The sequence below is a fragment of the Microcebus murinus genome, chromosome 16 (genome assembly GCF_040939455.1).
Source record: "Microcebus murinus isolate Inina chromosome 16, M.murinus_Inina_mat1.0, whole genome shotgun sequence".
Classification (NCBI taxonomy): Eukaryota; Metazoa; Chordata; class Mammalia; order Primates; family Cheirogaleidae; genus Microcebus; species Microcebus murinus.
The window spans coordinates 68,341,439-68,366,576 of record NC_134119.1 but is presented as its reverse complement, the minus strand read 5'-3'; the positions used below and the strand labels follow the sequence as shown (position 1 = coordinate 68,366,576).

The 25,138-nt window shown below is 50.2% G+C and overlaps 1 protein-coding gene and 1 long non-coding RNA gene across 5 annotated transcripts in view; one reads left to right on the top strand and one right to left on the bottom strand.

Annotated features, from left to right (window-relative positions):
- VRK3 (VRK serine/threonine kinase 3) overlaps positions 1–18,739 on the top strand; it is a 40,738-nt gene extending 21,999 nt beyond the window's left edge. For 3 of the 4 annotated variants that reach the window (XM_012754159.3, XM_075993238.1, XM_012754161.2), the window contains 6 exons: positions 1,324–1,416; positions 3,905–4,037; positions 5,145–5,265; positions 10,963–11,021; positions 16,386–16,545; positions 18,374–18,739. In XM_012754159.3, the coding sequence (XP_012609613.2) occupies positions 1,324–1,416; positions 3,905–4,037; positions 5,145–5,265; positions 10,963–11,021; positions 16,386–16,534 (555 nt within the window). In that variant the 3' untranslated portion in view covers positions 16,535–16,545; positions 18,374–18,739. Of the gene's footprint in view, positions 1–1,323; positions 1,417–3,904; positions 4,038–5,144; positions 5,266–10,962; positions 11,022–16,385; positions 16,546–17,302; positions 17,370–18,373 lie in introns of those variants that run through there. The other variant, XM_012754160.3, reaches the window with a different exon arrangement.
- Positions 18,740–21,997: 3,258 nt separating this feature from the next.
- Positions 21,998–24,939, bottom strand: LOC142861179 (uncharacterized). The gene is made up of 3 exons (XR_012912563.1): positions 24,855–24,939; positions 24,498–24,549; positions 21,998–22,726 (listed from the first exon to the last, which is right to left on the bottom strand). It is a non-coding gene; the product is annotated as an uncharacterized LOC142861179 (long non-coding RNA).
- Positions 24,940–25,138: the final 199 nt, after the last annotated feature.

The window sequence follows — 25,138 nt, the reverse complement described above, 5'->3', positions numbered from 1 at the left end:
GGCATGGGGGAAGGGGCCCCAGCCTCAGACTCAAGGCTTAGATTGTGCTTCCTGGTAGAGGTTGTTTCTAAGCCAACACTCGCGAGACAAGTGGGAAATAACAAGGTGCTGGGTGGAGTGGGAGTACATGAGCAAAGAATATTCCAGGCCAAGGATACAGCTGAGACAAAGGCTTGTAAAGGAGAGAGCACATAAGACATTTGTTCATTCATTCATTTAATCTTTCATCCTCTCATGAAGTATTTACCAGGTACCTACTGAGTGCCACCCTGTCCGAGGGGCTGGGGGTAGAGCAGGGAGCAGCACAGACGTGGGTTTTGTGTCTTGGAGCTCGCAATCTAGTGGGAAAGGACACTATTAAATAAAACAGTTGCACAGATTGTGACAAGTACTCTGGATAGAACTGTCCCCCTGCTGTGATGGAGAATAAGAGGACCCAGTGGAAATTGCCGGAGGGATAGATGTGCCGGGGGAGTGACACGTTAAGGGAGTCTTGGAGTCTTCATGTTCAGAGTGTCTGCTATGTGGTATGGGGGTGGGGAGGTCAGCATTGTCCAGGTCACACAGGGCCTCATATACCAGGCTGAGGGGCTGGGACCCCATCCTGAGGGTGGTGGGGAGCCATGGGAAGATTGAGAGAAGAAGAAGGACAGGTCAGCTCTTGGGCAGAAAACCCTCAGGGGCCATGTGGGGATGGACTGGAGGGGAGAGACTGTAGGCAGAGTGAGGGTCCTCGTGGGAGAGGATGAGGCCTGAGGAGGGTCCCAGGCCATAAGGATGGAGAGTTTGCAGAAGTAGAACAAGCAGAACTTGGTGGACAGTTCAGCCCTGGGGTCAAGGAGGAGGGGCCTGGGGCTATAACCAGGATGTAGCTCACACCAGGCAGTTGTACAGGAGTCTGGCACTCAGTAGAAAAATTTGAGCTGGAAATAAAGATATAAATTGCTTAACTAAATTTATTTCTGCTCTCTAGGAGAAATGAGAAGAACTCTTTCATGTACATGGGTGCTAGGTCATTTTTGCAGAGGGGCAGGCTTCCTCTCCTGAGTTTGCGGTCAGCTAAGAGATAGAGGAGGTAGATGGAAAGCCACGTGTTAGTTGACTGCTGCATCTCTGAGAGCCTAGTTAGAGGTGTGCCTAGGTGTGCTATCACAGAGGGCTTCCTAATGCACCCAGGATTAGTCAGGCTTAATGTGCCAGTCACAGACAGAGCCAGACAACCCCAGGCCTAACAGCAGGGGGTCCCCTTACCCAGCTTTGCATCACAGCCTCTTCGTGTAAGTCATGCTGCTGACGGAGATGCTTGCTTGTTTCTTCCCCTAGCTGGATGCCCTGGAGTTCCTCCATGAGAATGAGTACGTTCATGGAAATGTGACAGCCGAGAATATCTTTGTGAATCCACAGGATCTGAGTCAGGTAAGAGCCAGGTCCTACCCACTCTGGAAGGTCTCTGAGCTCAGGTCCCATCTGTCTCTAAACCTCTGCTTATTTCACAGTGCTTATTGCAGACAAAGGATTGGTGTTCATCATATATAGAGAGTTCCTTTGAATAAATAAGAAAAGATAAGGAACTTAATATAAAAATGGGCAAAGGATAGGAAAAGCAGTTCGTAGAAAAAGAAATCCACAGGTTAGTTAAATATATGAAAAGATACTCAACCTCCCTTAATAATCATAGAAATGCAATTAAAAGAAGGTACTATTTTTTACCCTTTGAATGGGCAGAATTAGGAAAAATGATAATATTTATTGTTGGTAAGGATGTAAGGAAGGAGGAATTCTTCATACACTGTTGGGAGTGTGAATTGGGCAACCTTTTTGGAGGGTAATTTGGAGATAACAGTCACAATGTTAAATACATCTGTTTTTTGAATCATTAGTTCCTCTTTTAGAAATGTATCCTATCCATATATTCATGGGGCTGTTCAAAGATACATGTACAAGATATTCCTGACAACATCGATTGTAATAGTTAAATGGGAAACACCTTAAATATATAGTTCCAGTAGGATACTGATTAAATAGTATTTTAATTAAAGTAATTTTTAATTACTCTTTCAGTTGCAAATTACAGAAACCCAACTTAACATAGCTTAAGCAAAAATACAAAAGGAAGGGTGTGCAGTTTATTAGTCCATGGAATGGAAAAATTCATGACTTTACTGGGTTCAGGCATGGCTGGATCTAGGAACTCAATCCCAGTCACTGGGAAGCTGGCTCTTCCGTCTCTGGGCTCTTCTTGCTTCTGCATTACTCATTGTCAGGCAGACTCTTTCCTCATGGTGACACAATTGCCACCAGAAAATCAGGCTTAAATCCCCAAAGTTCAGCAACCGCATTAGAAACAGATCAGGTGAACCCCACCTGAACTGCATGGACTGAGAGTTGGGGAGGGACAGTCTCAGAGGAAAATGCTAGAACTGTGTATTAGTTGGGGTTCTTCAGAGAAACAAAACCAATGGGGGTGTGTATGTGTGGCCAGCAGGTCAAGACCCAACAAGACTTGATGTTTCAGTTCAGTCCAAGGGCAGGAAAAGACCAATGTCCTAGCTTGGTAAGCAGTGAGGCAGGAGGAGTTCCCTCTTACTCAGCTTTTCCTTCTATTCATATCTTCCATTGGTTGGATGAGGCCCACCCACATTAAGAGGAGCAGTCTGCCTTGCTCAGTCTGCCAATTCAGTTGTTAATCCCATCCAGAACACCCTTATAGACACACCCAGAAAAGGAGTTGGCCAAATGTCTGGGCACCCCATGGCCCAGTCAAGTTGCCACGTAAAGTCAACCATCACAAACTGTACTGGAAGAAGGGGGGATATAGGTCTTGCACTGACAAAACCAAGAGTTGTCCCGTAAGCAACATGGTAGAGTAAGACGTAGCCTTTAAAAAGATGTGGTTGACTTTGTATATCTAGCACAAGCAACTTTTTATTTTAAACTCAGTGTCTCAGTCTGTTTTGTGTTGCTGTAACAAACACCCAAGGCTGGGTAATTTATAAAGAAAAAAAGATTTATTCTGCTCATGATTGTGATGGCTGGAAAGTTCAAGATTGGGCATCTGGGGCGGGCCTTGGGCTGCTTCCATGTGACGGGGAGCTGGCACGGCAGAAACTGCATGGCGAGGAGGAAGTCGGGGAGGGCAGGATCTTTGCAACAGTCAGCTCTCGTGGGAACTCATAGAGCGAGAACTCACCTTGAGGGAGGGCATGCATCCATTTGTCAGGCATTCGCCCCACAATCCAGACACCTCTCATTAGGCCCCACCCCCAACAGTGAGAACCAGATTTCAACATGAGGTTTGAAGGAGTCAGATATCCAAACCAAAGCACTCAGTTAAACTTCATGACAACCCTTTGTGGTGCAGACTATTATTTTTATTATTTTTTACAAATGGAGAAGTCAAAGTACAGAGTACAGAGAACTTCCATGACTTGCCCAAGACTGGATGGCCACCAAAAGGTTGAGCTGGCATTTGAACCCAGGCCACCTGGCTCCAGAGCTAATGCCCTGAGCCATTATTAAAGTGTAAAAACCTGGGTGCCCAACAGGAGGTACAGTGTGATGTCTCTGTGCAAAACAAGAGCCCCTTCCCTGTCCACAAATGTTTACCTAGGTATTTAAAGAAAATGATTTGGAATGATGGGTAAGGAACTTTACTAGTGGTTACTTCTGGGCAGTTACTTCTGGGTTTGGGAGACTGGAAAGAAATGTGGATGACTGGGTTGGGTTCTTTTCACACCATTCCATAGTGTTTGGCATTTTTACTATGAGCATGATTTAGTTTTATAAGTTAAAAATATCATCGTAATGGATGGGTTGTTTCAAATTGCACCCACAATTGAAATCTCTGACCCCAGAGTCTGCACCTCTAACCTGCAATCTCTGTGGCTTTTTCCCATGTCCATAGGTGATGCTGGCAGGCTATGGCTTCACCTTCCGCTACTGCCCAAGTGGCAAACACGTGGCCTATGTGGAAGGCAGCAGGAGCCCACACGAGGGAGATCTTGAGTTCATTAGCATGGACCTGCATAAGGGATGCGGTATGCGGCCAGAGGAGGGGTTCAGTACCATGGGGGGACAAGCTTCTCATACAAAGGCAGCTCTAGGGGTTCACAACCACAAACAGTGGGCGCCAGACACAGAAGGGGTGCTAAGGGCGCCATGCTTAGGAATTGGGGACGTGAACAGCATCCGGGCCACTGAGGGAGTGATGGGGCAGCGGTTCAGCACCGAGGACAGCGGGGAAGCTGGGCACTGGGAGCCCTGGGTTTCAGAGGTTGGGATTCAGGATCTGGTGTGAACTTGGGAGATGAGAGTTGCCTAAGCATGATCCAGGAGGGGCTGCTGAGGAGGTGGTTGTCTCAGCATCCAGAGCATGGTAGCATGGACACTGGGGTGTAGGATCTCAGGAGTTATCAGCCTAAGCCCTAGGAAAGGATGAGCTTATGGGGGAAGAGGTCCCAGGGCAGATCCCTTGAGCCCCTCTTTCTCAAATCCCTTTATACCATGGCCATCCATGTGCCTGCCAGTGTCCACCCACCAGGCTGAGCTCCCCAGGCCAGGGATGGCACCTCTGCCCCCAGCATCCAGTGACAGAAGATCAGCACTGTCACCAACTCAGGGCACATTGAATGCTTACACAGAGTTATGTAAGGAGATGTGAGGAAAATAAAGCCTCATAGTCTCCTTCATCCTCCCCCACTGAGGCTAGGTTTGGTACCCATCCTTCTGGGCTCCCTGTGTCCTGTTCTGTCTCCTTGGTAGCTCAGGGAATCCTGCACTGTAACCATCTCTCTCCGAGACTGTCAAGAGCTGGGACCCAACACAACTTTTGTCTGGGTTTTCAGAACACGAGATAGGGTCTGGCACACGGGTGCTGAGGATTCGTTGAATGAGCGCATGAATGAAAGGCGATGTGGGAGTGAGCTAGTGAAGGAGCAGGTGAAGGGAGGCTGAGCAAGTGAAGAGTGAGAGAGTGAGAGGAAGCGAATGGCAATTGAGTGATCGGGCCAGACAGCCCATATGGCTGAATGGCTGAGGGCACGAGTGCATGGTTAAGTCAGTAAGAGAGAAAAAAGGAAAGGGGCAGGCCTGTCAGTGAGTGGAGCATCTAGACTGAGCTGCCACCTCTTCCTCTCCCTCCCCAGGGCCCTCCCGCCGCAGTGACCTCCAGACCCTGGGATACTGCATGCTGAAGTGGCTCTGTGGGTTTCTGCCATGGACAAACTGCCTTCCCAACACTGAGGACATCATGAAGCAGAAGCAGAAGTGAGTCTGGGGTCAGCAGAACCCAGCGCTGGCCCAGCACCCCTGCAGGCAGGGCAGAAGCCCAGGACCCAGCAGGGAGCAGGAAGGAAGGGGAGGTAGCGTTCGAGAGAGCTAGATGCCTCTCGATTCTCAGGCGCATGCTCCGCTGCCCATTCCAGCAGGCAAGAGCGTGGGCTCTGGAGCCACCTTTGTGGGTGCTGGGTGAGCAGCTTAACCTCACGAGCCACAGTGTCCTCCTCTGTGAGGTGGTGTCCTGTTAGCACCTGCCTCCCAGGGCTCTGGAAGGCTTTGGGGGAATCAAGTACTCACAGTACTCAGCACAGGACCTGGCCCATAGAAAGTGCTCATTGTGTTTTATTCACAAACATGAGCGACCTGACAGGTTAGGCCCAGGCCCTGCCTCGGGGTCTGGCACCACCAGCCACCCAGTGTCCATGCCACCAGTATCAGTGTCCTTACCTCTCTGTGTGAAACCAGCAGGTCTTGCCAGTTGTGTTTCACCACTCAGCACCGAGGACAGTGGGCGGGGGACACATGGGGAAGTTCTGGGATGGTATTCAGCACCAAGGACAGCGTGCAGTCGACCACAAAGGGAAGTACATGGGGTGAGAGTTCAGCACCAAGGACAGCGGGCAGCTGGATGCAGGGAAGCCCTGCAGTGCAGGTCCAGAGGTCGGGATTCAGCACCTAGTGTGGACTTGAGGATCTGCCAAAGAGTCATCTAGGAGGGGCTGTCCACGTCTGAACTGGGGGATTGAAGTCTAAATGGACCTCACACCTCAGGGGCATCTCAGGAGTTGTCAGCAAATGCCCCAGGAGAGGATGAGATTATCTGGGAAAATGTATGGAGTGGGAAGAGGGAACTTTCCAGTAAACAGCACTGAGTCCGTCATACTTCCCAGTTTTTAGCATGCCATGTCACTTGTTCATGTTGAGCCTTTCTTATTTTACTCTGCCCCTTTTGTATCTCCTTCCTTCCTTCTCTCAATCATGGACAGCCATACAGACACACTTAATGTATGTTCTACTGATATGTTCGCTTAGATGTATTTGTATCCTTAAAATTGCATGGTGGTGCTATGTGCGATCTGCATAAATGATGCTCTGCTCTGTATCTTATCTGCTTCCGGCTCTTTCCAACTTTAACCACATCTTTACACATGCGTTGAGTTCGCTATTTCTGACTCCTACTTCTAAATCGGTTTTGTACAGACATGGGTGTCTTTGAACAATACTGTGTGTGTTTAATTTGCATAAATGGTACTATGCTCTAAATCCCATTCTGTTTCTTGCTTTCATTCAGTGCTGTTTTTTTAAACTTTAGCCACATTGCTGTTTCACTGTCTCTGAGTACTTCTCCTAAATTCATTTAGATGTATCTATGTCCTTTAAAATTATGTGATGTTGGGTATGTGTTAGATTGGCACAAATGGTACCGTGTCCTGGATTGTATCCTCTAGGTTTCAGCTTAATTGTCACTCTCCCAGGGAGCCCCTCCACGTCCCACTACATCAGATCTCCTGCTTGTACCTGCTCAGAGGAAGGAATGTGTCCTCACCATGCTGGGCTATTTATAGTGACACTGTCTGCATTGGGCATTGCACCCGGTGCTTCCCTTTGTCATCCTCAGAACACCTGAGCTGAGTGCTCTTATGATCTGAGGCACAGAGGGCTTAGGTAGCCAGCCCAGGTCCACAGCTACTGAGTAGAAGCGCTTGGGCTCAAACCCAGGCCACTCAACTCCAAAGACAGCCCCTCTCCCTTCAATGCTTTTCCCAAGCACAGGAGCCTTATCATGGGTGGATTAGTGGTGCCTGGATACAGCCTGCCTTTACTCAAATGCTTACTGAGCACCTACTATGTGCCAGGCTCTGTTCTTATCCCTGGGGACATAGCAGTAGACAAGGCAAAACTCCCTTCCTCAGGGAGCTCACATCCTACCGGGGGAGATGGACAGTAAGGAGCTAAAGGCTGAAACACGCAGCATGCCAGATATCAGACCGATGGTAGCCATGGAGCCAGACCCCTGGGTGTCCACCAGTGAGACTGTCACAGTGTGGACGTGCACCACGCTTTTAGGTTTGATGTCCAGGGAAAGTCTCTGGCAACAATGGCAGGCGAATGGAGCATGTCTCAGTATAGCCCTGACATGCTCCTAACATCATAAAGAGAGAGAGACAGAGAGAGGCCTTCAGCTCTCAGGCCTCCACAGGCAACCTCTGCGTTGGAAGCTAGCCGCGCAGAACCCACTAGAACACAAGTCCACTGCCCTATTTTCTTGGATCTTTTTTTACACTTATTTCAAGTCATGACGGGTGGTGCTGGTTTTCCGCTTATGGTGGTGAGAGTTGCTGTCAAAATGAAGCCTGTTGGAAACAGTGACAGCATGAGTAGGGTTAACACACGGCCTGAGGCTGATGCAGTTTGCGAAGTGCCCCCTTACCCGCTCCGTTGGGTTAGTTAGGGACAGTCCAGGCTGCTTTCACAAGGAGACCCCGAACCACTGCAGTTTAAATGGAGGAGAGGTTCGCTCCTGTCCCACTAGCAGTCCCAAGGCAGGACAGCAGGGGCAGCACACACGTCCTCCTCTGGGTCCGTCCCTCTGTGCTGCTCTCTCCCAGCAACAGAGAGCACAAATCCTGGGTGCTCAAGAAATAGTTGTGGAATGAAAGAATGACTAGGAAATGCACATGTGTGCCAGCCTAGGCGTCCGTGTGGACACGGAGGGGAGACAGATGCAGCCCCAGCATGGGCGGTTCCCAGGCTGGGAGGAGACATGGAAAACAGGTGCTGCCTGCGAGGGCAGAGGCAGCCTGAGGCATGATGGGAGCCGAGGGAGGGCATGGGACCCTACAGCTGGGGATGGCTGACCCCAGGCTGTACAGAGCACGAGAGCCTCCCTCCCAGGCAGGCTCGGGAGAGGCAAGATTTCTAGGCAGACAGGACAGCACAGAATTGCACTCTCCATTCATTTCACTCAGCACCTGTTTCCTGAGGGCATCCATGTGTCAGTCGTGGTGCTGGAGACCCAGATAAGAATCAGCTAGTACCTCCTGCTGTCCACTCTTAGCAGGGAGATCAGCCCCTAAGGTTCCTCCAGGTTGAATCTTCTCCCCCCTCCACCTCCCCTCGCTCCTAAGAACAGTCGTATCACCCTTTTCACATCTCTCCCACCTAAAGGGACTTTGGATGAATGTGATGTGCTTCACAAAAACAGTCTGCACTGCAATTGTGGGTGGCGCAGGGTAAATAAGTCATGATAATAATTTTAATACCAATGATATCAGCATGGATGACAGTAATTCCAGAGCCCCAGCTCCTCACCACACTGTAGAGGGCAGGTTACATGGAAATGCTCCAGGGAGAGTTGGTGATGTTAAAACTGTACCCTAGATGCCCTGCCCCGCCCCCAGCCCAGCCTCTGTTGCCCACTGGAGGCCGTAACCAAAAGGACCAGGAGGGGGCGATGTTGCTACGTGCACGTTTCCTGCCACCCTAACGCGTCCTCAGCAGGGACGTTTTACTGGTGTGCGTGGCCTTTTTCCATTCAATCAACAGGTATTTGTTCATTTTGTGTACATTCCAGTTTGCGAAGGAAGGAAGGAATAAAAGAGGAGAGGCAGTTTACATCCCCAAGGCTTGTGCAAGGCCCCTGGCTGGGCAAAGCACAAATATGAGTCAGATTTGGCCCCTGCTCTCTAGCTGCATGGCTAGTCGGGGAGATCCCACAGACAGACAGCGACGGTGGCAGAGTTGCTTGTGCAACCTCCCGATGACATAACTCGGGACGAATTGATTTCTCCTGCCTGGAGGGGTTAGGGAAGGATTCCTAGGAGACGGAGCCCTTGAGCTGGGTTTTGAAGGGAGAATAGCCACAAGCCAAGGCTTAGAGGGCAGGGCGAGGAAGGCCGCCCTAGGCAGCGGGAGCAGCTTGTGCAGAGGTAGGAGGATGTGAGTAGACGCATGGCCTGCTGGGGACTAGGCGTAGTTTGGTGTGGCTGGAGCATGAGATGGGAGGAGGGAGTGGGGGAGACGAAACCAGAGGGTGGCCAGGTGGCCATGTGTGTCGGTCTCTACCCTCAAGGCCGGGAGGGGCAGGGCAGCTCTGGCTGTAGAAAGACCCTCTGGGGCCGTATGGGAGATGCACAGGAGGCCGGGAGGAGGGTGGGCTCCAGGAGAGAGGATGAGGTCTGAGACATGGGATGGGGGGGAGAGAGTTGGGGAGCAAGAGGGTGGTGCTGGGGGAGACTGGAGGACAGCGAAGGCAAGGATGGTACCCAGTGACTGGGTGGGTGGTGGCGAGCCACCTTGGTGGGCCAGGCCAGAGAAGAAGTGATGTGGCTGGGGCTCACGATGGAGCGGAGGCAGCAGACGAAGTCCTGTTTTCCTGAGCGGTCCAGGCGGGACACGCGTGTGTGTTTGCATTATGTGTGTATGTGTATATATGTGTGTGTGTATACAGTTGATCCTCATTATTCACAGATTCCATATTTGTGAATTCTCCTACTCCCTAAAAGCATTTGCAATCCCAAAATCAATTCTCGTGGTGCTTTTGTGGTCATTGCATAGTAGAGACAAATTTAAGTCACCTGCTGCACAAGTTTCCAGCTGAAGGTGGAACCAGGCAGCGCCTCCTCATTGCAGCTCTCATATTATAAACAAGTGTCCTTTTCACTGTCTATTTAATGCTATACTTTTCCCATAAAGTAGCTGCCTAGCACAGTGCTGTCTGATGTTCCTGGGGACAAGGAGACTAATAACACGTGTGGCAGATAAGCTCTGTCCAGGCATGAGTTACAGTGCTGTTGGCTGTGAACTCTTGTCACTTCCTGCTGCCTCAGCATCCATTTGAATATAAGTACGACTTTCTCATACCGGAAGAAGGGCTCAGTCACCATTGACACAGTTTCGAGTTCCACATCTCCCAGTTCCTCATTGTGGTTGATCCAGATATCTGCCTTATACCATTGCCTCCTGGTGACCCCGTCCCCATGGGACAGCTCAGGACAGCCCACTTGACAGTCCTGCTGGTCCCTACGCCCCACATGGACCATGCAGATAGGCCTCAGTGACCACCTCTTGGGCACAACATGACCTCCTGGAACTCAAGCCTGTAAGCCAGCATGTTCTAAACCCAACTGAACTGAACTCCCAACTGGGAGTCCAACTGAACCAAGTTGTCCCTATGGGAAACCCTTTGGATATTACCCTGGACCCCAATAAAGGCGTTGGCCCATGGGTGCCCCCCAACATATTCTCTGACCCCTGTATGTGTGTGTGGTTTCCGGGTATGCTGTGTACCTCTTAGGACCTGTCAGTAATAAAATCTTTATTTCCGTCTTGCGTCTGTCCTAATCATCAAAGGGGCCCTCTCCATCTTAAAGACCCTAAATTAAAACAGTTCAATGCTAATGATTTAACAATATTTATTAAATAAGATGTCTTTCACCAGAAGCACACCTAAAACAAGGTTACGTATTGATCAGCTGATGAAATATGACCAAAGGCTCACAGGAACCTAACGCTGTGTTTCTCCTGGGAGCTGGTTCTGGATCGGCAAATTCAGCATTCATGGCAACTACAGAATGTAATGACCGTGACTAACAAGAACCGACTGCATATATATTAGGCGTTCTCTTTTAAAAAGTTGTTCTCCTTTCCCTAAAAGACCTTTCACATGTCTTTCTGTCCCTTCAGGTTTCTTGACAACCCGGAGGCCCTGGTGGGACTGTGTGGTCACTGGATCAGGTCCTCAGGTACGTCCTGAAGGGAGGGGGCCTGGGCGGGATCAGGTGACTTGGGTCCTACGTGGGGTTGCCTCTCTTTGCACCTCTTTGTTTTCTTTCTTAAAAAAAAAAAAAAAAACTCTGTCTCTAAACAATAACAAAAATACCCACATACACATAATATTTTAATGGAATCATACTATGCATGTCCATAATATGGATGTGCAACTTAATATCCAACTTTTTTTTAATTTAAGAAGTAATTTTGGTTTGTGCTTAAAAAAATAAAATAGAAAAGAAGTAATCTTGGAGATTTTCTATGTACATTTTGCCAGTTTTTTAAAATTGTCATAAGATACAAATAACGTCAGTATTTTTTAAACTGATTATGTCTCATGAGTCAGTCATGAAATCAATTTAATTGGTCAAGCACAAGATTTTTAAAAATTAGAAAGGACCAAAAATCGAGTGCCCGGTAGGAGTTAAGGAAATGTTTGTGAGCGGTGGTTTCAATGATGCGTATTTATATTTCTATGTGTGCATGTGGGTACCAGACCATAATGTAAAATGTGTTTCTAACGTAGGTCTCAGTTTGAAAATATTTGAAAAACACTGGTGTATCTGTCTGTGGTTACGACAAGCCATTGTATGAATTCATTTAACCAGTAATTCATTTAACCAGTTCCTCATTGAAAAACATTTAGATTGTTTCCAACTTTTTGATGTTACAAACACTTTCCTCTTTTTTTCCTTTATTGGGTTTTGGTTTAAATGCCACCATAACATTTGCTTATAAAATAATTTAAACCAAACTGAAACATGTAACATAAAAAGTGAAAGTTCCTGTCCATTCCCGGCCCCCTCCCCCATCATACTTTCAAAAGTAATCTCTGTTAATGTTAATAGTGTGGTGAGTATGTATGTCAGTTACCTACTGCTTCACAACAAACCACCCAAAATCATAGTGGCCTAAAATGATCTGAGCAGACATTTCTCAAAAGAAGACATACAATAAATATATGAAATATATGAAAAAAGGTTCAACATCACTAACCATCAGAGAAATGCAAATCAAAACTACAGTGAGGGATCATCTCACTCCAGGTAGAAGGCTATTACTAGAAAGACAGGAAATACCAAAAGGGAACTCTCATATACTGCTGGTGGGCAGGTAAACTATGGAAAACAGTATGGAGGTTCCTCAAAAAACCACAAATAGAACTGCCATATGGTCTAGCAATCCCACTACTTGGCTTTTAGTCAAAGAAAAGAAAATTAGTATATAGAAGAGATATCCACACCCCCATGTTTATTGCAGCACTATTCACAATAGCTAAGATATGGAATCAATCCAGGTGTCCAACAAGAGATGAATGGGTAAAGAAATGTGGTGTATATGTACACAATGGAATATTATTCAGCCAAAGAAAAGAATGAAATTCTGTCATTAGCAGCAACATGGATGGAACTAGAGAACATTATGTTAAGTGAAATAAGCCAGGAACGGAAATTTAAATACCATGTGTTGGCCGGGCGCGGTGGCTCACGCCTGTAATCCTAACACTCTGGGAGGCCGAGGCGGGCGGATTACTCAAGGTCAGGAGTTCGAAACCAGCCTGAGCAAGAGCGAGACCCCATCTCTACTATAAATAGAAAGAAATTAATTGGCCAACTAATATATACAGAAAAAAATGAGCCGGGCATGGTGGCACATGCCTGTAGTCCCAGCTACTCGGGAGGCTGAGGCAGGAGGATTGCTTGAGCCCAGGAATGTGAGGTTGCTGTGAGCTAGGCTGACGCCACGGCACTCACTCTAGCCTGGGCAACAAAGCGAGATTCTGTCTCAAAAAAAACACCATGTATTCTCATATGCAGAAGCTAAAAAAAAAGTTGATCATGTAGAAGTGAAAAATAGAACAGAGGTCACTATAGGCTGGGAAGGGTATGGGGAAGGGAAGGAGAGGGAGGGATTTCTTAAAGGATATAAAATTACAGCTAGATAGGAAGAGTAAGTTCTAGTGTTCTGTAGCACTATTGGATGACTATAGTTAACAATAATTTGTATTTTCAAATAGATAGAAGGAGGATATTCAATGTTCCTAACACAAAGAAATGTTAAGTGTTTGAGATGGTGGATATACTATTTACCCTGATCTGATCACTATACATTGCATGTACTGAAACATCACTATGTGTACCCCATAAGTATGTACAATTATATGTCAATTAAAAAGACATAATGGCCTAAAACAACCCCCATTTTATTCATTTACAATTCTTTGGGATAGCAATTTGGGCTGGGTTCAGCCAGGCAGTTCTTCTGCTGACCTTACCAGGGGACAGTCATGCCAATGCAGCCATCTGGTGGCTCTGCTAGAGCTGGCGGGTTCAAGTGGCTCCTCACTCTCCATGTGGATGGGTGCTGGCTTGCCTCTGGCAGGTCTAGGAGGCGTCAGCTGGGATGGCTCATCCGGTCCGCACGGAGTCACGCATCCTCCAGTGGGGTAGACAGGGCTTCTTCACACGGTCGTCTCGGGACAGCTTCCAAGAGGACGAGAGTGGAAGCTGCAGCGTATGGGAGTCCCAGAACGTCACCTTTGCCACTTTCTCTGGATCAAAACAAGTGACAGGGTCAGCCCAGACTCAAGAGGCGTGGAAACAGACTCCACCGCAGGATGGGGAAGTGCTCCGTGAGGGGTGGTTTCAGTGACACAATGTCCCATCACAAAGCGTTCATACAGGGATGAGAGGAGCTGTCACCACCAGCTCTGCAAACAGCCTCCACGGTCTGCTGCCAGTGCTTTTTCTACATACAGAGCAAACATAAATGCGCACACATACTTTGTTTTTTATAAAACTGTTTTCGTATTTAAGAACAAAAATGGGCTCACCCTACATACGTCTTGTTCGACCTCCTCTTGCTTTTTTCACTTAACCCTAAGGCTACTCTTCCGAGTCCTTCCTTACACATAAATCCACCGCAGCTAGATTTTTTTGACAGCTGGGCAATATTCATGGTTTGGCTGCAGTATAATTTGTAAAGCCAATCTCTGTCATTGGCTATTCAGGTCGGTTTTGTTTGGGAGGTGTTCTTGCTGCTGTCCTTTGCAAACCCCTTCTGAAGAGCTTCTGTATTGCTCTCTGAACTGCAGGCAGAAATGGACAGACGGAAACAGATCGTTTGTCCCCCCTGGCTCTGTAAAGGCTCATTTTTGAGTTATATTAAATCCCCGGGGTTCAAATCATGGATCAGCTGCTCAATTCACGCTCTCCTCCTGGTCGGATGAGCCTCACATGTTTAAAGCCAATCAACGGGGGTTGACGGTGGGGCGGGGCCTGTTGGGGGCGGGGCCTGAGTGAGGACGTTGCTTCCTTGGGTCCTGTGGTCGGAGCTGCACATACCAGCCCAGAGACCTTCAGTGGGTAAATGGGCCCCCTCTGAGCCTCGGCTTCCTGTGTATAAAAGGAGGCCCGTACTAGCCCCGCCTCCAGGGTTGTCCCAGGGATCGAGTGCAGAGCCTTCTGCTCATTGCTGGGCCCAGGCAAGAGCTCGGGACGTGCTCCATGCAGACTGTGGCCTGCAGCAGGTATTCCCCAAGTAGGGGCCATTGTGATGATTGTTGTTGGCATCATAATTGGCACTTTTTTTTTATACCTAAGCTTACACCTCACAATGTAATAACAGGCACTTTTATTTTAAAAGTATGACAATAGTATTGTGTTAATTAAGAGGAGAAAAGGGAGAGAGAGCCTTTTTCTTTTTTTTTTTTTTTGAAACAGAGTCTCACTTTGTTGCCCAGGCTAGAGTGAGTGCCGTGGTGTCAGCCTAGCTCACAGCAACCTCAAACTCCTGGGCTCAAGCGATCCTCCTGCCTCAGCCTCCCGAGTAGCTGGGACTACAGGCATGAGCCACCATGCCCGGCTAATTTTTTCTATATATATTAGTTGACCAATTAATTTCTTTCTATTTATAGTAGAGACGGGTTCTTGCTCTTGCTCAGGCTGGTTTCGAACTCCTGACCTCGAGCGATCCACCCAGTTCAGCCTCCCAGAGTGCTAGGATTATAGGCATGAGCCACCGCACCCAGCCCTTTTTAAAAAAAAAAAAGGAGACGAGGTCTTGCTCTGTGGCCCAGGCTGGAGTGCAGTGGCATGATCACAGCTCACTGCAGCCTTGGTCTCCTGGGCTCAAGCGATCCTCCAGCCTCAGCTTCCCAAAGTGCTGGGATTACAGGTATGAGCCTCTGCACCCGGCCTACCTTTTGAAGTCGGCGTCAGTAAACTATGTCCTGAGGGCTGGCCCTCTGTTTTGGTACTGCTAGTGAACTAGAATTGTTTTACATTTTTAAACTGTTGAAAATTTTTCAAAAGAAGAGCAGCATCTCATAGCCTAGAATTTACGTGAAACTCCAGCTGGGGCGCCCATCAGTAAAGCGTGCTGGCGCTCAGCCACGCCCAGGCACTCAGCGGCTGTCTATGGCTGCTTGTGTGCGACATCAGCTGAGTTGGCCACCTGGCCTGCACCTGCAAAGCCAAAAACATTTCCTGTCTGGCACTTCACTGTAGAGTTTTCCTGGGCCCCATTTACACACAGGCAAATGACATTGCTAGTTGGGATTTCCTTTAAAACCGTGCAGGACGGGGAAGCAGCAGAGGTTTAAATGAAACGAGACTGGCTGTGAGGCGGTCACTGTTGAAACTGAGTGGTGGGTCCTTGGGTGTCATATCCTACTGGTGCCTATGTTTGTTGTTGTCAAAAATTGAAAGGAAGGCCAGGCGAGGTGGCTCACACCTGTAATCCTAGCTCTCTGGGAGGCCGAGGTGGGCGGATCGTTTGAGCTCAGAAGTTCAAGACCAGCCTGAGCAAGAGCAAGACCCCGTCTCTACTAAAAATTAGAAAAAAAAAAGTTAATTGGCCAAATGAAAATGGAAAAAAAAATAAAGGAATAAAAAAAAAGAAAAAAAAAAAAAGGTCAGGAGTTCGAAACCAGCCTGAGCAAGAGCGAGACCCCGTCTCTACTATAAATAGAAAGAAATTAATTGGCCAACTCATATATATAGAAAAAATTAGCCGGGCATGGTGGCGCATGCCTGTAGTCCCAGCTACTCGGGAGGCTGAGGCAGAAGGATCGCTTGAGCCCAGGAGTTTGAGGTTGCTGTGAGCTAGGCTGATGCCACGGCACTCACTCTAGCCTGGGCAACAAAGTGAGACTCTGTCTCAAAAAAAAAAAAATTGAAAGAAAAAAAAGTTTAAGTCCTCTGGCAATGGAGGGCAGAGACTGAGCAAATGGGCCCTGTTGCTGAGACCCTCATGCCCCTGCCCGGCCCCCTCTGGGTACAATCCCCCAGGCTTGGGGTTGGGGGCATCTCTCAGGCCTCTCCCTTGCTCCACAGAGACCCTGCAGGAGTACCTGAAGGTGGTGATGGCCCTCAAGTATGACGAGAAGCCACCCTATGCCATGCTGAGGAACAATCTAGAAGTCCTCCTCCAGGATCTGCGAGCGTCACCCTACGACCCCATTGACCTCCATATGGTGCCATAGATGGAATCTAGGTGGGAAGAGTTTGGGAGTTTTAACCCTTCTCCCCACCCCAGCCCTGCCTCAGCCCTGCCCCAGGTACCAACGGGGGTGTTCACACCAGGGCCCGGCTTCCCAGTTAGATGCTGGACTTTTCCACAAGGTTCTTGAACTTTCCAACCCCCAGAATGGCAAATAGCAGAAACCCGACTCAACTTGGCTTCAAGAAAAGGGGGGTTGATTGGCTGTTGTAGCTAGAAAATTCTAAGAGGGGAAGAAGCTTCAGGTATGACTGGATTCAGAGCCTCAAAATTAGCATCAAATTGTTGGTATCTGTCTCTCACCTTCTTCCGCTGTCCCTTGTTGTGTCCGTCCTCCCTCCCTCTGGCCGTCCACCCATGCACCACAGCCTCTGCTTTCCTCTGGGCTGCCCTCCCCGTCCCCGCCCCACACAGAAGTCAGCCACTGTGCCCTGTGCCGCGTCTGCGCCTCTCACGTCACAGAACTTCTTGCAGCTCTTCCCTTGTTGGCACAGAACGTCCCCGGTCTTGTCACAGCAGCCCAGTCCTCCATCGTGTGCGTGGGGACACTCTGCACGAAGGGCAAAGATGCTGCTCAACATCCTACAACACCGGGCGTGGCCCCACCTCTGTCCCCAGCAGAGAGTCACCAGCCCCCGGTGTCAGCCGCGCCCCTGTTCAGAATAGCATCTCCTCGGGTGGCCCGTCTCCCTTTGTGGGCACTTGGATGACAAGCGCTTCTTCCTTCTCTCCACCTGTCCTTACATCCAAGGCTGAAATTGTGAGATGACGCTATATGCAAGGCACTTGGCCCGGTGCCCGCGCACAGAGCCCGCTGGAAATGCCAGGGTCGGGCGTTTTTCTCTGTGGCAGCGGCGTGGCAGGCCCGCACCTTAACCGGACACTGTCCAAAAGCGAAGTCGCGCCTTCTGCGCCCGCCTCCTCCTCCCCCGCCTCTCCAGCTCAGTAGGTGGCTCGTCCTCCGCCCACCCAGCTGTCCAGGCCAGACACCTCGGGGTCCCTTCGGTGGCCGCCTCCAGGTCTCCAGTTCCGGATAAGGCCAACTGCAGTCACTTGTCATGGTCACCCCCTGGCAGTGAGCTCTGTGCCTGTCGTTTCTGTGTTTCTGGCAAAAGCCAGAGGCTGCCTCCGTGTTTATCGATGGCACGAGTCCAGGTGTCCTGCCAGTGCCACCCTGTCTTAAGTGCTTTCCAGTCCACCCAGGACGGTGGACATTTAAACCTCAAAACTTAGCAGCCCCTTCCGGGGTCACCACCGTTTCAGGTCTGCTTACCCCCCCCCGGGGGCCACTCACTCCGTAGTAGATGTGTCCCTCGGTGGGGAACTTAATTCGGAGATGCCATTTCAGGAGCCCAGTGATTGTCGAGTGACTTGAAGATCGTCTTGCCTCTGCTCTGGGGCAGCTCCTTGCCTCGGCCTGCACGCCTGAGCCCCCCTCCTCCCCTCACGTGCCGGCCACGCCATCCTCCCTCCAGCTCCACACCAGGCAGGCTGGACTCGTTTGCACCTGGCCTTCTGGCCCCCGAGTTCACACTCTGGCTCCTCCCCAGGTCACCCCGGGAGGTGCCACCTCACCACCGGCCCACCCACTTGATTGTCACGTCACCTATTTCCTGCACAGCCCTTGTTCCTGTCTGGAGGGAAGCACACGTTTAGTTCGTGTTGTCTCCTCTCCCTTCTCTATGTTATAAGCCCTGCAGGGGCTCCTTGTCCCTCTGGCTCACAGTGACGTCCAGGGCGTCCGGTGCTTAGCACGTAGTAAGGACACAGAGTGTGTTTCTTGAATGAATGAGACGCTAACAGCCATTTTTTTATTTTCCAGAACTTTCACTTTGCAGTTTGCAATAGAAAAAAAAAGAAAAAATGAAGCAATGTGACTCAAGGCTTGCTGTTTAATCACAGAAAAGCTTCTAGAACAATCCCTGGAATGTGCATTCCTGCCACTTGTTCAGGCGATACTCATCAGTCCTGAGGAGTGTCAGGGAACCCGGCAGCTACCTACAGCTAATGTGAAGTTTCTCCTTTCCACCGGCCCTGTCTCTCAGCTGTCGTCCCCAGCCAGCCGCTGGGGTGTGGACGGGGAGGATTCCAACTCCCAGATGGGACTGCCCCGGGCCCGCGGGGGGACCCCTCCTCCCACTGGCACCACCGTGCTTTGGTAATAAATTGTTTTTGTGGAGCTTGGGGAGTCCAGTGTCTGTAGAAGTAGTTATTTGGGGGAAAGTTTAGCTCCTTTTTTCCTCATTCATCTGTCCCTTCAGACTTTCATCTGAGTATCCACCCTTTTGTTCATCTATTAAAACTCTCAGGCACCCACTCATCCACCATTCTTCCACATGTCCACCCCCCCACCCTTTCATCCCCCCATCCATCCCTTCAACCTCTCATCCATCCATCCCCCCATCCATCCCTTCAACCTCTCATCCATCCATCCACCCATCCATCCCTTCAACCTCTCATCCATCCATCCACCCATCCATCCCTTCAACCTCTCATCCATCCATCCACCCATCCATCCCTTCAACCTCTCATCCATCCATCCCCCATCCATCCCTTCAACCTCTCATCCATCCATCCCCCATCCATCCCTTCAACCTCTCATCCATCCATCCCCCCATCCATCCCTTCAACCTCTCATCCATCCATCCACTCATCCATCCCTTCAACCTCTCATCCATCCATCCACCCATCCATCCCCCCATCCATCCCTTCAACCTCTCGTCCATCCATCCACCCCCTCATTTACCCAAACCTTCGTGTGCACACCCATTCATCCAGCCTTCCACTCACCTCTCCATCCTCACATTCTCCCACCCACCCTTTCATCCATTCGTCCCTCCGTCCATCCATTCTTTCATCCATCCATCCATCCATTGCTCATTCTTCCTTCGCCTTCCCCTTACTCTCTTCCGTACACTTACCTTTCATCCTGCAAGCACTCGCCAGGTGCATCTTGTGCACGTGCTCCATGGCAGCCACAGCGCTGCGTGGAGGCTCCCGGTGGACAAGACATCCCAGGTCCCTGTCCTGCTGATGTGTACAGCCAGGAAAAGGAGATGGCATTTAAATCGGACAGCTTTCTGAGGAACAGACACGGGGCTGTGCTAGAGAGGGAGGGGCACAGGGATGGGGGCTTCTCTGGGGAGAGCCTGGGCACAGAGACGGGGCAACAGTCGCGATTGCTACCCTAGGGTCCTTTGAATTTGCTGCACAACAAATCCTAAAACGTGGTGGCTTGAAGCAACAATTTATTATTTCTCACGATCCTGTGGGTGGCCTGGGTTCGACTGGGTAGATCTGCTCTATGAGGTGTTGGGACTCATTTGGCTGCAATTCAGCGAGGAGATTGGGATGGAGAGTCCAGATGGCCTCTTCCCTGCCTGGCACTCCCCCTGGAGTGCCTTGAAGGGGAGGTTGGCTGGACTTTCTCTCTCCAGCAGGGTAGTTAGACTTATGTGAAGGCTCATAGCTCCAAGAGAACAAAAGCAGAAGCCAGCTAGGTGCCATGGCTCACACCGGTAATCCTAGCACTCTGGGAGGCCGAGGCAGGAGGATCACTTGATGTCAGGAATTCGAGACCAGCCTGAGCAAGAGCAAAAACCTGTCTCTGTTAAAAATAGAAAAATGAGTCGGGCATTGTGGCATATACCTGTTTGAACTGAGCAATTAAAGGGTTTGGGGGCTTTATTGCCCTTCAATATTCTTAATCCTCTCATATTCCAGACCCCACTAACTCTCTTTAACAAATGATACTGAGAATCCTTAGTTTATTTATGTGAATCACAGAAATCATACTTTAATTATGAATAAAAGGCCCTCAAAATTCTTGGCTTTTAAAATAATCCATAGTTTTATCTACCAGTGAGGTATTTTTAAAAATAATCAATAGAAACCCATTCCATTTTTTTTATAGTTTCCAATATTTAACAAGATTGTGCAAATTTCAAGAACAGAAAACAGTGTTAAGTGCGCCTTTGCTTTCAAGAACGTGTTAAATGTGTTAAAGAATTGATGAAAAATGTATCTCTGAGTGTCAAGGCAAGGGACCTTAGAACAGGAAAAGAAATTCTCGATTTCTCAAAGTGCATAATTATTGCAGCATTTGCCATGACTATGTTTTGAAAATATTTTATCCCTTGCCAAGTTGGATTCTTTTATGCATACGTTACTAGACACTGTAGCAGCAGGAGCAGTGCAGTTTTGAAAAGGAACAACAATTGACAACAGTGCTCTTTTTTTTCATTGCTGGGCACTGTTTTTAAAACATCGTTGATCAGGCCGGGCGTGATGGCTCACGCCTGTAATCCTAGCACTCTGGGAGGCCGAGGCGGGCAGATTGCTCAAGGTCAGGAGTTTGAAACCAGCCTGAGCAAGAGCGAGACCCCGTCTCTACTAAAAAATTAGAAATTAATTTGGTCAAGTAAAAATATATAGAAAAAATTAGCCGAGCATGGTGGCGCATGCCTGTAGTCACATCTACTCAGGAGGCTGAGGCAGAAGGGTTGCTTCAGCCCAGGAGTGTGAGGTTGCCGTGAGCTAAGCTGACGCCATGGCACTCTAGCCGGGGTAACAGAGTGAGACTCTGTCTTCAAAAAAAAAGACACCTGCACTCGAATGTTTATAGCAGCACGATTCACAATTGCAAAGATGTGGAAACAACCAAAGTGCCCATCAATATATGAGTGGATTAATAAAATGTGGTATATGCATACCATGGAGTACTATTCAGCTCTAAGAAACAATGGTGATCTAGCACCTCTTGTGTTTTCCTGGTTAGAGCTGGAACCCATTCTACTAAGTGAAGTATCCCAAGAATGGAAAAACAAGCACCACATGTACTCACCAGCAAATTGGTACTAACTGATCAACACCTAAGTGGACCTACAGGAATAACATTTGTCGGGCAGATGGGAGGGGGAGGAGGGGATAGGTATATACACACATGATGAGTGCGATGCACACCGTCTGGGGGATGGACACGCTTGAAGCTCTGACTCCAGGGGGGAAGGGTGGCAAGGCAACATACGTAACCTAAACATTTGTATCCCCATAATATGCTGAAATACAAAAAAAAATCGTTGATCAAGAGATGCAACCTAATCCTGAGGGCTGGAAAAGCAAGTTCTGTTATGAAAGGTGCACTTCCGTGTCTCAGCGAGTGAGACGTGCAGAGCACGTGACCAACACGACCAGCATCCTCCACCCTGCCGGTCCCTGTGCGGTCTACCGGCCGTGAGCGCTCACGTGCATGCATTTTCTCACTAATGAACGTTCCGTGGAAAAATGGACAAAAGACATTGGATGGGACCACCGCAAAAACCACATTCAAATGTGAACGGAACACAAACCGCCACTGCAAGGAATTTTATGAGCGAATCCTGCAAAAAGAAGAAATTATTAAGGGGAAGCAAATCATCAGGGAAATATAATTAAAGAAAGACCTGTGTCATTTAGATACTTATAATTTATATCAGATAAGCAATGAATGGTTTGTGTGTGTGTGGTAGAATACACAGGTTGGGTTCCCGGGGAGACATACTAGCAGCAGGGTGTCTGATGCCCCAGGGACCAGCGGGGACGGGGCAGGGAAGCAGGTGGGCAGAGACAGAGTGAAGCCACAACTGCCCTGCAGAGCGTCCCCACGTGGGCCTGGCTGGTCAGACTTTTACACCTAGTGGGCCATTCGGGTGGAGGTGTGGCCGGGTGAGGGCTGTCTGCAGACGCCTGTGTCGGAAGCTTTCTGTTGATTATCTCCTTCCTGCCCCACCAGAGCCCTGCGAATGAGGCTTGTTGTGTCCCATGACAGAGCGGGAAACTGAGGACTACAGCAACTTGCTCACACTCAGGCTCCTAATGGGGGCTGGGGCTGACCTACGAGCCCAGTGCTGCCCTCACGACACTGTGAGACCACCGGGGCTACCAGGTCTCCTGTTTACACGGAGAACTGGGACTCGGGAACTGTCCCTGACATCTCCCTCCCCAGGGACGCCCTGGCTCTACTGGAGGTCGCAGGTTGTCACTTGTGGGTCTTGATCTCTGAGTACTCGGTGAAGCCGATGGCCTCCTGCTCCTGAGACCTCCGGGGCCTCAGCCCACAGAAGCTGAGCGAGGCGTAATGGAGCTCCTGCTCCTCCTCTGAGGTGGCGGTGGCCCCAGGCGGCTCCTTTCTGTTGCCCTGAATGCAGGGGAGCAAAGGGGGTCAAATTAGGATGACGGTACCTGGGGGAGAGCAGGGAGGATCCACAGGTGAACCCGGAAACCAAGCACGGAGTCTCTCGTCTATGCATTCCAGAAACGCTGGCGGGGCCCTCCTTCGTTCGTTCATTCATACATTCACTCAGCAAACACGTGGCAGTACCGACGCCTGGCCCTTGGCAGTGATTGCCGGTCTCATAAACTCCTCACAGCAATCCACTGGGGAGACGCTACTATCCCATTTACTGGGTGGAGAAACTGAGGCAAAGTAAATGCCCCAACCACACATCTAATTAGTGGTCAGGCTGAGACTCATGGCCAGGTCTGACTCCGGTGCCTGCCGCCATAAGGAGTAGCTCCCCTGTGCCACCCCTGAACATTCAGGGAAACTGAGCAGACACCATCCCTGCCCTCATGCAGCTGCAGAGTGGAGAGAGAAGCTGACAGTAAGGAATAGTCAATGAAGTTACTATCTAATTGCAAATTGTGATAGGATGCACAGGAGCTGGGTGGTGTGAGAAGGACAGGAGTTTGCTCAGATATGGGCTGCCCTCAGGGACCACAGAAGATCAGTTATTCAAACACAGTTGACAAATTGAACCATGAGCCCAAGACACAGAGGACACAGTGCAGTGAGGGACTTAGCTTGCCCAAAGCAAGGGCTGACCCTTTGTGCCCAGCTGCTGGGAGGGAGTCCCCAACTTAAGCCCTTGCAACGTCCTTAAGCCTGGTAGGAGTATTTGTTCACCTGGGAGCCACAGGCCATGCCACACAGTCCGTGTCAGCAGTGTGACTTACAGCGGGGGCTGTGGGCCATGTGGCAACACTTTGACTCTGGGTGGCTGGAGGCGGAGGAGCTGAGGTCAGTCACACAGGTGCTCCCTGCCCATCTGGCTCACCTAACAAACGGGGACACTGAGGCTCAGGTGAGTTTCCCTGGCAATACTTCATGCATGTTGTCACACGAAGTTGCAGAGAGAAGTAAGGGCCATCCGAGTGACTCCACTAGGAGAGGACAGCGGGAAGCTCCGGGCTTGGTCTCTCCTAGACTCTGCCCCATCAGCCTCTTCCTGTCACTGATTTTCATCTGAATCCATTCACTGTATAAAATATCAGGGGCAGGCTTGGTGGCGCACGCCTGTGGTCCCGGCTACTCGAGAGGCTGAGGCAGGAGGATGGCTTGAGCCCACTGGTTCGAGGTTGCAGTGAGCTATGATTGCACCACTGCACCCCAGCCTGGGCACCAAAGCAAGACCCTGTTGCTTAAAATAAAATCCGCTGTCACCATGGTATAACAGCTTTCAGTGGGTTCTCTGAGTCCTTCTAGTGAATTAGCAAACCCGAGAGTGCTCGTGGGGACCACCTAACGTGTAGATGGTAAAACAAGTGAGGGTGGTCTTGGGGACCCCCGAGCTTTCTAGTAGACCCTAATTATTCTGGAGAGATCTCTCTGGTATCCTGTATTTAGGAAGAGAGACAGGAAGGAGGGGGAAGGAGAGGTCAGGGGTCTGCAGAGTAATGAGGAATAGGGTAGGAAGGTCCAATGGAGCTGAGCACAGGCAGGTGACACCTGCGTGGCCCTCGGCTCTGTGACCAGTGGGGAGGGTGGCCTCCAGGTCACGGGACTGGGGTCTGCATTAATGGGGACCCAGGAGGCACAGCCGATTTGGGGCATGATGATCCTCTAAGTCACCAGTTGGAATGTGGCCTCCCCAGATGGGACCCTGGCAGACAGAGGGCTCCTCACTCACCTGGGAGAGGGGACCCAGGGCGGAGGGTGCGTCCTTCCTGCAGGTCTTCACCCTGAGGGAGGGGCCACGACCTTTCAGCCCCCGCTGGCTCAGAGCCTGGGGGGACTCTTAACCCCCTGCTCAAAAGTTAGAAGGCTGCCCAGGCCATGGAAGTGAGGACACATCTAACCAGGTGACTTCCATGATGAGAACAGGTGACCCTCTCAGGCGGTGGGATCAGAGGTGGGAACAGACCCCTGCTCTGATCCCAATTCTCCGGACCCCGCCCTGGCCAGGTTCCCCCAGCGGGACTGGGCGGGATTCCAGGACCCCCAGCCCTCCGCCACCCCTCACCTGTCCCCCAGGGACCACACTCACCTGAGCAAGGCCAGGCAGCAGCAGAGAGACAGCAGGGCAGCGACACCGGCCCCCACCACGGCCCCCAGCGCGAATCCTCCCCCGGCTCTGGCTTCCCTGCAGACCAGGGGCGCAGGGTGACGCCCCTCCGAGTCCCGGGACCCTCGTATCCCCTCCCCACACAGAACTTGAGCTCTGGGGTTCCTCCTCCCCCAGCAGCCCCAGAGCAGGACCTCTCCCCCTCCCCGTCCCACCAGGCCGCCCGCGCCACCCCGAGCTCCCCCAGCGCGGCAGGCTCCTCCCTC